Source organism: Lepisosteus oculatus, chromosome 10, assembly GCF_040954835.1.
Source record: "Lepisosteus oculatus isolate fLepOcu1 chromosome 10, fLepOcu1.hap2, whole genome shotgun sequence".
Lineage (NCBI taxonomy): Eukaryota > Metazoa > Chordata > Actinopteri > Semionotiformes > Lepisosteidae > Lepisosteus > Lepisosteus oculatus.
The window spans coordinates 7,917,579-7,928,088 of record NC_090705.1 but is presented as its reverse complement, the minus strand read 5'-3'; the positions used below and the strand labels follow the sequence as shown (position 1 = coordinate 7,928,088).

At 42.1% G+C, this 10,510-nt stretch overlaps 1 protein-coding gene across 1 annotated transcript; it reads left to right on the top strand.

Moving 5' to 3' along the window:
* Positions 1 to 629: 629 nt before the first annotated feature.
* si:ch211-215i13.3 (BAALC binder of MAP3K1 and KLF4) lies at positions 630 to 8,689 on the top strand. Its single transcript, XM_015357804.2, has 3 exons — positions 630 to 1,318; positions 5,740 to 5,906; positions 7,319 to 8,689. Exons 1-3 carry the CDS (start codon positions 1,129 to 1,131, stop codon positions 7,424 to 7,426), a joined length of 465 nt encoding a protein of 154 aa, XP_015213290.1. The 5' UTR covers positions 630 to 1,128; the 3' UTR covers positions 7,427 to 8,689.
* Positions 8,690 to 10,510: the final 1,821 nt, after the last annotated feature.

The following is a 10,510-nucleotide window of genomic DNA, read 5'->3' as shown; positions in this document are numbered from 1 at the left end:
GCGCCAGCAGTAATCTTCAGAAGAACCGCAGATGAGAGCAGCTTCTTTCTCCCTCTCTTGCTCTAGACACTTCTGGAAACAAGCATGCCTCTCTCTCCCCTTGTGAAACCTCAAGATAGTCAAACACAGGACTTTGGGGCTCTGGGGCAATAAGAGGTAACAACCATGCAGGACAAACTGTGTGAAGCCCCCTTGGCTTGGTTGGTTCCATCCATTTCTAAAAGCTACTTATTCCTGGGGACAGTCATGACATCCTGGAGCCTGTCCTGGGAGTGGAGAGATTTTGTCCCTGTTGGGATACCAGTCCATTGGAAAAGTGCAAACACACCCGCAGAGAATTTAGGGAGACCACTTTATCTAGCTAGGAAGAACATGCAAAAGGCATCACGTCAGAATCATACCTGGCACCTACGAGCTCTTCGGCAGAAGCGTTTTATACCCTATTACATTACATTACAGTTAAGGGTTCTTCTCTGAAGACTATGCGCTTTTTAGCTATGTAAATTATTTACCGACAGTGGTTTAGCGTCCATCCCAATCTTGTGAAACACTCCAGTGATTTTTATACTGTACGTCGTGGAGACGCGGCACTGCTAGAGCAAGCTTCAAAGAGTCGTGTTTCCTCCCCCCTTATGGGAAACAAAGCAAAAAAGGACAACGCTGTGGTTTGATCGTCGACGAATAAATTCATTTTCAGAACAGTTTGCGGTGGTACGTGCATACCTGGACAAATACGAGAGGTTAAGAGGAGAGAGGGGAGAGTAGGGGCTTCTGCAGATGAAACAAATAACAGACAGACCCCACCGCCCCCCAACTCCCCACTCCTCACACTTGTTAACCCGGTTCATGTCGGTTTTTCAATAGTATTTTGTGCGCACGAAATGACGTCAACAACCCTATATTACCAAGTCCAGCAAAACCCGTTCAGCTCAGGAAGGAGGCGCCGTGTGCGGAAGCTAGACAGCATCTTCACAGCTACAAGACGAAGGATGCTGGGACGCAGGGGACGGTGACACACCATACCGGTAACGACTAATTATGTGCGGTGCGTGTAGTCTCACGGTCTGTCGGGAAACCAGCAGCACACAGAGGGATTTCGGCATCCGCGGATAATCGGCCAGGAGCAGGATGGGCTGCGGAGGCAGCAAGGCTGATGCCATTGAGCCCAGGTACTACGAGAGCTGGACGAGGGAGACAGAATCGACATGGCTCACCAACACCGACACCGAGACCCCCCTGCCCGGGGTTATCAGCAATAATCACGGCGCCCCAGAAAGTGCTGTTCCCAGCATGAAGGATAGTGCCACGATGTATGCGGGTCAGTATCTGTTTTTTTTTCCCCGTGTTCTCCTCTCCCGTTCGCTCGCTTTGTACAGGTTGAAGACACGAAAACAAAAGCCCGTTAAAATGCAAGTCTTGTTCTAACTAGACTCTGCAGAAAAAAAACCAGTATGAAGATATAGTTTCTTTACCCGTTGTTCTCGGTTTTGTTTTACTTCCTTCTGTTATTTTATTGCTTTCAGCATTCGCCTCGTAACTATTTGCATTTGGTTACGGCAGGCTGACCTTCTTATGATTGATTATCTGTGCTCATGCAGGACATTATTATTGAGTTATTCCAATAAAGCTATTCTATGACTTAGATTTACCTCTAACTGCTACGTATATTTCATCATATACCGATTATCGGTTCAAGTGTAAAGACTGAAGAGGATAGTTAGGGTTAGATGCGATGCCTGTACCCATTTAACATTGCGTGATGACGCATTAGAAAGTTACATTGTACATAACAACACATAAGAAAGTTACAATTTACTACCACCCCTTGGTGACGTATTTATAGATTACATTTTTGTTAAGGGAAATATTTTTTTGGGGGGGATTATCAATGATTATTTTTTGGCTATAGTTCAGCTTCCTTATTAATTAACTGCAGTGGCTCGTTCAACGTTCCGGTATCTTTTCTGTTAAATAGACATTTCATTGCCACTGAAACTTGTTGTTGGGGACAGAAGAGTATCTAAAGGCCTAGATTGTTTCAGTCTTTCCTTAGTGATCTGGTCATGTTTCTGCACTGCAGTCCGTATGCCTGTTTTGATTCTTTTAAGCACGGCATGATCCATTAAGTGGTTTAGGCATTTTCAATTTTATTATTGGAAGCAATGTACTTACAGAATTTAGAGGCATCATCTATAATCTTACTTGAGTGTAGTGGTATTATCTGGAAAACAGAAATTATAGGATCTTCAGGTAACAAGTAATTTACCCTTCTCAATTACAGATCACTGGATCTTTCTAGAATTCTTATGTAGTAGGCCTTTGTATTTCCTATTGAGAAGAACTGTGATGTAATTGTCTCAGAACTGTATGAGGGTGTGATGCTGCAGTTCAGTGAAGATACAGAACAAAGTTTTCATGTAAATTAGGTGAGCAGGTGTCAGAGAAGAACCAATTGGTGTTCTGGAGAGTATTTTTCCATCAACTGCAAGAATACATGCTTACAGACACAAAAGCTTATTCTTTCAGGATATAAATTTATAAGCATGTATATTAAATCAAGAAGTGGTCATGATAAAAGTGTATAATGAACCAGCAAGACCTCATGTAAAATAATGTGTACAATTCTGGTCACCGTGTGTATATAAAAAAAACATTGTTATGCTGGAATCTGTCCAGAGTCGAGCAACCAGATGCATTCTGGGGCTTAAAGGAATGTCCTACACTGACAAGCCAAAAAAAAACAGACCTTCTCGGAGAAGACCTCATTGAAGTATTCAAAATACTCAAAGGCTGTGACAGTCAATTCAGATCTTGCAAAAACAAACAGTGAAACACAAACCAGAGGACAGGAGTGGAAACTACGAGGAAGCACATTTACAACTGAGGACAGGAGGCACTTCTGCACACAAAGAGGTGTGGACTTACTGTATGGAACAAGCTACTTAGCTATGTTATCAAAACTGGATGTCATTTGTGCATGTCCCGGTAAAGCATGTGATGATAACATATTGTGTAGCAGTTATAAAGAGATTGTGAAGTCATTATGCAGCAACATTCAAATAAAGCCTGGCCAAACTTTTCTCATGTTCTCGTTTTCTTTGTTTTAATTATCTTTAAACGGAAATCATCTCCAAATGTGTAACAGTATATGCAAAGAAAAGACTAGACTCTAGGACCTCTAGATTATTATTTTGGTTTGTGTTTCCCCTTGAAAATAAAAATAGACTCTTTCTATACTACACAAAACCCAACAGCTATTTTTTCCAAGCGGCATCTTCTGGCATAATTCCCATTTCTGATCTCAAGCTGTGCTCAAACTACCCCTTCCCTATTGCTCAGAAACAGTTTGGTCATTATAGCAGATTGAAAATGTGAAATTATCCCCAAGGGGATGCCACTGAAAGCTATGTAGTACCTGCTTTTCTTGTTTAAATAGTTTTGCTGTGTCCTGGCATTATTGAAACAATCACAGCTAATGTTCTGTTAATAGTTTACAAAACAAGATCTGCTAAAGAAAGAGGAAGCATAAGCACATGGTGCTAACATCAGCTTATAAAGCCAAGACAAGATGCGCTCTTGCTTTTTCCTTTCAATATAGAGAATGAGTGGTAATTAGACAAAGGGTTTTACACAGTCAATAATTAACCACTATGAGCTGCTTTATAGCTTTACATTTTTATAGCTTTGCTTTCCAATAAGCCCTTTTGATTGGCTTTGTATGGGAAAGTGATATTTGCTTTACCTACCTTGCATTAATTCAAAGGAGGTAATAGAAACCACTTTAGAATTTTTTATGTATCTGCTACAACACCCTTGTTGACCATGATTACTGAGTCTTCTGTAGGGCTTCTGTCGTGCCTTCTATTTAAATATAATATAATATAATTTTTACAATCACTGGATCTGGATCACTGCAGCACAATTCCGAAGTCTGTAATGTGCACAGCTATGAAATAAAAGCTTTAATGTCTCAGTGTTGCTCAGCTTATCTTCCACTTTATGGTCTTCCTGTCTGCCAGACTAATTAGAGTTTCCTCTAATTTGACATTGGACACGATAGTGCTTGCTACAAACTAATACTTAATACATGCTTTTGTTTGATGAAGATTGGACTGCTGTAATCCTTTATTGGTATATAATCTAAAGAACAAAACAGCTTTGGGTAGGTTCAGAAGTCAGCAGTTGTCCTTATTAAGTATCTGCGTCATCTTGTATCTCCCATCCTCTGTAAATAGCACTGCCTGCCTGTGAAATTTAGAATGGACGTGAAGGTTATGCTTATGCATAAGGTGCCGAATATATATAGCTGCAGGAGTTAATGAATGAGTATAGCCCAACACTTACTGTGAGAGGTAGTACGTCAGGTATTACTGAGCCAAAGACCAGGATCCACAAAGTGGGTGATAGAGCCTTTCTGTGTGCAGCACCATGTCTGTAGAACACATTACACAACTCCATTGGAAACACTACAACTGCCTCGTAGTCTTGTAGAAGCATGTTCACTTGCTTAAAGGCCCGTCTGTATACTAATGCTTCTAATGTGCAATTCAGCCTTACTGTTGGATTCACTAAAACAATTGGGTGTGTTCTTCTTATCCACTTTCGTTTTTTTGATTCTGTTATGTACTTTGTGTGCAATTGTACGGATCTTAGGGTTTCTTGAAAAGAACTCGGAAATACAATTGTATCATTGTTTGGCAGAAAAAAAAACTTTCACAAATGCTGTGTTCTGGGTAGAAAAAAATCAAGAACAAAACAAAGCTCTTCCAGGCAGGTTCCAGCGGCCTGTCATGAGATCTACATCCAGCATTCATACTCATGTGGAAAGAGACATGGTGTCTCCTTAAACAGAAATCCTGTAAAGAGCTCGAGGAAAAGAAGGAGTCAGTTGCCACCGTGTGACAGAACCGGTGCTTCGTCAGTGCACAGGGGTGAGGTCAATGAGGATATCTGTATGTTTTGTTCTTGCAAACTAAAGCCACATCATCCACTGTTTCCAATTATGACTGGCTTGTGATCATTCTGACTGCGTAAGTCACCATATTCCACTAATGAAAAATGATTGCAGAGCTTACATGAGGCATCCGACGTATAACCATCTTGCCAAAACCATGGTTGCAAAGAACACAAAGCACATACCGGACCGGTCGGGGCCCAGGTTAACAACGGCCGCCATTGGTGCTGTGTCCCAACAGGGTACTAATGGAAATTATGCTACTGTGGGGAAAACTGTAGTGGGGGCTACAGAAAAGAAGAAGAAGAAGCTTACATGAGAAGTTCTGTTTTCTAAGTATATACATTCGGGGACTGCAGTGGGGCACAGTGGTTGGGGTACTACCCTCAGACCTGGAAGGTTGTGGGCTCAAATCCCAGGTGTGTTACTATTACTTACCCTTGAGCAAGTGTAGCAAAATTGAATTGTCCCTCTAAATAGAAATGACCTACTTGTAGAGTGTGTGTACATCTTGGTCTTTTTGGATAAAAGTGTCAGCTGGATTATTCTTTAGCATTTACAGTATATCAAGTGTTTTTTCGGAGGTAGACTCAAGCTGGTAGCACGATACATAATAAAGAACAGCAAAGCACGTGTGAATTAAAAGGATTTTGTTTGGGACAACTCAGAGAAGGATAAGGACGCAGTCTTTTAAAAAAGGTTAGAAACGAGAAAATTTTGATCTGGGAATTTGAAAGGCTCGAGGGTCCTTGTAGCGTAACGTATTGTATCGTTCTGTCTTTAAGGCAAGGGAGACGAGGGAAGGCCGGCTCAGGGCTATGTGTCGGTGTCGTCGAGCTCTGCACACAAAGAGAAGAAGACTGTCAACACAAGCACACAGTGTGGGAAACAGCCCTTGTACCCGACACCTGGCACAGACTCACAGAGGAGGGCTGCTTTTCATCGAGAGGAGGTAGGAGTTTTCAATTTTCTGCTTATTTCGCTTGAGGCTTTTCATATTCTCATTTAAACAGTGTCCAAATGAAAAATGGAAAAGATTGTGCAGTCTCTTGCAATCAAACGAGGACATTTGTCAATCCGCATAGTTTTAAGCAGAGAGATTGTATATCCCCTCATTGCCACAAACTGAAATTCCTTGATTCCACAACATGTTAAGGGACTACATTCCTTTTTTTATGCGGATTTGATTTTACCCACCTGATATTTGCAATCACACATCACAGGCGATTCCCACGGCTTGTCTCACAGCTACAAACCCCGTGACCGCACACGGGGGAGAACGAGGAAGTGTAAGCAGACTCCTCCTCCGCCCACCCCCACCTTCCAGACAATTGTTTTTTAACACCTCACCGACAGCACAGCCCCGTGCTGGAGGTTCAGGGCTGACTGGAGAAGAAGCACGTCTCAGCCTCTGTTTGCTGTCTCTATGCGACACTTCACTTCATTGAGGTCCCCCTCCAGGTTCTTCTTTGCAGCTGACAGCATCTCTCTGCTTCTGCTTCTCCAGCTGAGGCACTTGTTTGACCATCTGTCTCCTTTACTCGTCTCTCTGCCCAGGCCCCACGAGAGGGGGGCGGAGGGGGGGGCAGCAGGGACATTTGGCCCGGGCCTCACCTCACAGGGGGGGCCTTCACCTCAGCCAAGGGTGCTCGGTCCTCCACTTCAACCCTTCGGCTGTGTTTCTCGACTTGAGTCGAATCTGGAACTTTTCCCATATACTGTAAATCTCGCCGAAAGTCCACGGCTGTGAAAAAACACCCCCCCCTTTCAGTTGCTGAATCTGCCATTCTTCAGGGGTTTCAAAATGCCTGCTTTAATCATCCCATCATGCCATTCTTTGCATGAAAATATTTGTGACCCCTCTTCCCAAACATCTGAGCTCTCGGTGGGCCCGCCTCTGCCCATTGTGCGGCTGTAGGTGCCTTTCGCAATGGGCCATTATCACCTGCATGCTGACCTGTTAGCTTTTGATGGAGCAGCCCGCGGTTCTTCCTTCAGCTCTTCTACTTGTGTCTTCATTACCTTCCCTCTAGAGTTCCTTGCTGCTTTTCAGGTGGCAGGGACGCACTTTTTTAGCACATCAGTCCATTTATGGCACTCCTGCAGCAGTTCAATCCAGTCTTTATTTTTCTGCTTACTCTCCAAACTGAGGCATCCCCCAGTTCATAGCCAGGGACTTCTTCTTCCCAGCTGGATCCATCTGCATCAGTCTCATCTTTTTTCTTCTCTTCTGGGCTCACTAGGACCACGGGCCTCACCGTCTTTAGGTCCACACCTTTTGCGTTGCTTCTAACCACATTTTCCCTCTGCTCTCCGTACATGCTCACCGGCTGTTTTATTACATTTCGTTTTGTTTTCAACTAGATCAAATGGGAGTCCAAAAAGAGGTCATCCAAGGACGTGGCCGTTAATGTCGCCAGAGGTATTCAGCGCACCAGCAAAGGAGAAGTTCCAAAGAGCTGTGTGAAGTAAGAGAAGGGAGGGAGCGATGACAGCTGAAGAGCAGGCTCACTTCGGAAGCACAGCCCTGCAGGAGAGAAACGGCCCTGCTGGGAAAGTGGTAGAGGTGTTGACAGCCTCGCATTCAGAGTGGACTCAGAACAGGCACTTTCAGTATAGAGATACAGATATGGTTCGCGTATTTCAGAGGGGCCACTGCAAGACCCTTTTCAGTCCCTTTATGACAGCCAAGCACAAGCTGAACACCGGGGACAGGGGCAGGGACAGCAACAGCAACAATTAAGTGATGATAACTTTAAATGATGACTCAGCTGTTTGCAAGCACAGCGCCTGTTTCTCTGGAGTACAATGTCTTTCCCTGAAGCTGAAGTTACTTTATTGGGACACACAAAACCTTATTTTGGAATGCAAACATAGCTTCTGAATTAAAAAAAGAGAAATAGCACCACCCCCCCCCCATCAATATTTTTAGGGGATTATAAAAAAGAGTATTTATTTTTCTTGTTTGTCGGCGTGAGTGGTTTTAACTCTCCTCTTTGTCTCCAGAGTAAAAAAGAATGATGAGAAATTAAAGTGAAAGCGCTTGTTGCACATGTATTATGAGGGGGATGTTGTTTTCTGCCTCATGTATTTGAAACGGGATCATTCTGCTGTGGTAATCCTTACAGACCCCCTCCGAGCGTGCTGGGACAATGTAGACACGTTGCACAAGACCATGCATGCCAGCTGTAGACAATGGCCGCCAGGAAGCTCCTGCCTGATCAACATGCCAAATGCTTTACTTGTCACATGTTACAAACACTGCCTTTGAGTACATGATCCGTGATCTGACAACGACAACATCTGTGTGGTTTGTGACTGTACGACGAACTTAATCTGATCAATTCAGCAACACTGCTGCTTAATTTGTGTTAACAAACTCACTCCTTTGTGTTAAGTTTTGGTTTCAAACTGAAATTTCAGTCTCACAGCATCACATCTTGGGACTTTTTTATTAGCTTCACAAAGATGTATGCAGTGCAATGGACATCATCATAGCTATCCGTGTTAATAAAGATTGGTGGTTGTGCATTGCACTAATAGCACTAACAAGTCAGTGTAAATGAACACAGCTGTATATAGTCATTTTGCCAGTTTTACACAGCTAATTGATTTCAAATATGTCTTAAAACCACCTAATTACTGTTTTGACACCCTCATTGTAGCTCCCTTTGTTGTTTTGAAAACAGTTCAGTTATTTTAAAATGTCTTATAAATAAAGTCAATTCATCCTTATATCTGATAATCCCATTCTAATTTATTTGGTCTAATTTCTGGCTGAAATATATTTTTACTCAGTCTCAGTAAACCACCTCAGTGGTTAGCATTACTGCCTCGCAGTGCTGGGGCCCTGGGCTCAATTCCAGACCTGAGGTGCTATCTGTGTGGAGTTTGTATGTTCTCCACATACTACCATAAGCCCCCCCCCCCCCCCACAAGGACAAAGACATATTGGTAAGTTAACTGGCTTCTGGGAGAACTGGCTCTGGGGTGTGTGTGCGTGTACCCTGCCTTGGGCCTGTGGCTGGCCAACATGCACTCTAGCTCCTCTGCTACCCTGAATTAGATGAAATGGATAAGCAAAATTTTTTTTTCTAATAAATATATGTTCAAAGCTCCCAAAAGGATCAATCTGCCTTTAAACCAGAAAGGTAGGTTTTCTAGGTAGGTTTTTGAGGATGATGCATCATTAAGGTAGTTCTGGGGGCGGAATGATACGGCTTCAGATTCCTTCAAGATTTCTGTCTGCTGCCAGGAAGTGAGCAGATCATCCACGTATCACTAATGTTCGACCGACCTGTTGGTATCAGACATTTTATATTTACAAGACGACTGAGATAGTGATGGACTGGTTCATGTATTAAAATTCTGCTTTCAAAAAAATATAATATACAGTATACAGATATGTGTGGGTGGAGCATGTAAAAAAGATGAAAATATTTGCATTATTGCTTTCATGAACAAGCTTTGTTTTCAAATATAAACTACAATACAAAATGAAAATAACTGCACATTATCCATTGGTTATAGAAACATAAATGACGCCATTCTTAAATCATGCTTGGAACATTTCATTTCTTCAATTTGGCTAACCTCAAACTGGTTTTAATTTCCTGATTAACATTTATTCCTTTATTAATGGTAGCTAAACTTAACTGGAACAACGATAACAGACAATGAAAATGAAGTGGAATTCTGCTGCCCTGCACAATCACATCACACTCTTTATAAAATCCATTTTAACAGGGAGATGGATAATTACGAGCTTTTCTAGGATATAAAGGACTTGTTGGCACAGAGGAAAATCGCAGGCCTGTAGAACTGTTTGTGGATAAAAACTAATACGTTAGGTTTATTTTGAATATATTTTCGTACATACCCACTCGATACGGAATCGCCAGTTTCTTATTTTTCTAAGTCTCCAGTCACGATTGCAAACGCTGCAACCGCACACAGGAGAGAATGAGGAAATGTAAAAAAAAAACAAACTCCTCCCCCCGTCTGGCTCCACCCACTTCCTGTCCGCTTTGTCTATTAACACGTCACAGGCTTCAGGCTGGGATCGGCGACGATTGGAGGAGAAGAGCGTTCGTCACTAAGAGCCTTATAAATACCCGGAAAAACGTCACTGAGGCGACTAACCATTTGTTGGCCGAAACTTGTGGATTTCCGGTAACAGTCTTTTAAAAAAAAAATGTTTATTTATGCTTAACAAAAGAACAAAAATTACAATACAAACAAGAGTACATATAACAATTCAAAACAAAAATATCGTCAGGGGTACATACTACTACATAAATTCAAGTTATGAAAAAAGATTGAACAAATTAAATAAAAAACAATGTCCGCACCGCTTTCAAATTTTTGCATTTCGAAATAGTCTGCAAATACCCCTTTACTTCCATTTTAAAATACTCAAACACAGGGTACTTCCCAGACCACTTCATTTTATGTATGTGATAACGTGCCAGTATAATAATTACATTTATTACAAACGAAATTTTAATATTGTTTTCACTGGGGCTGAAACTTAACATCTTTTTTCAACAAAACAAA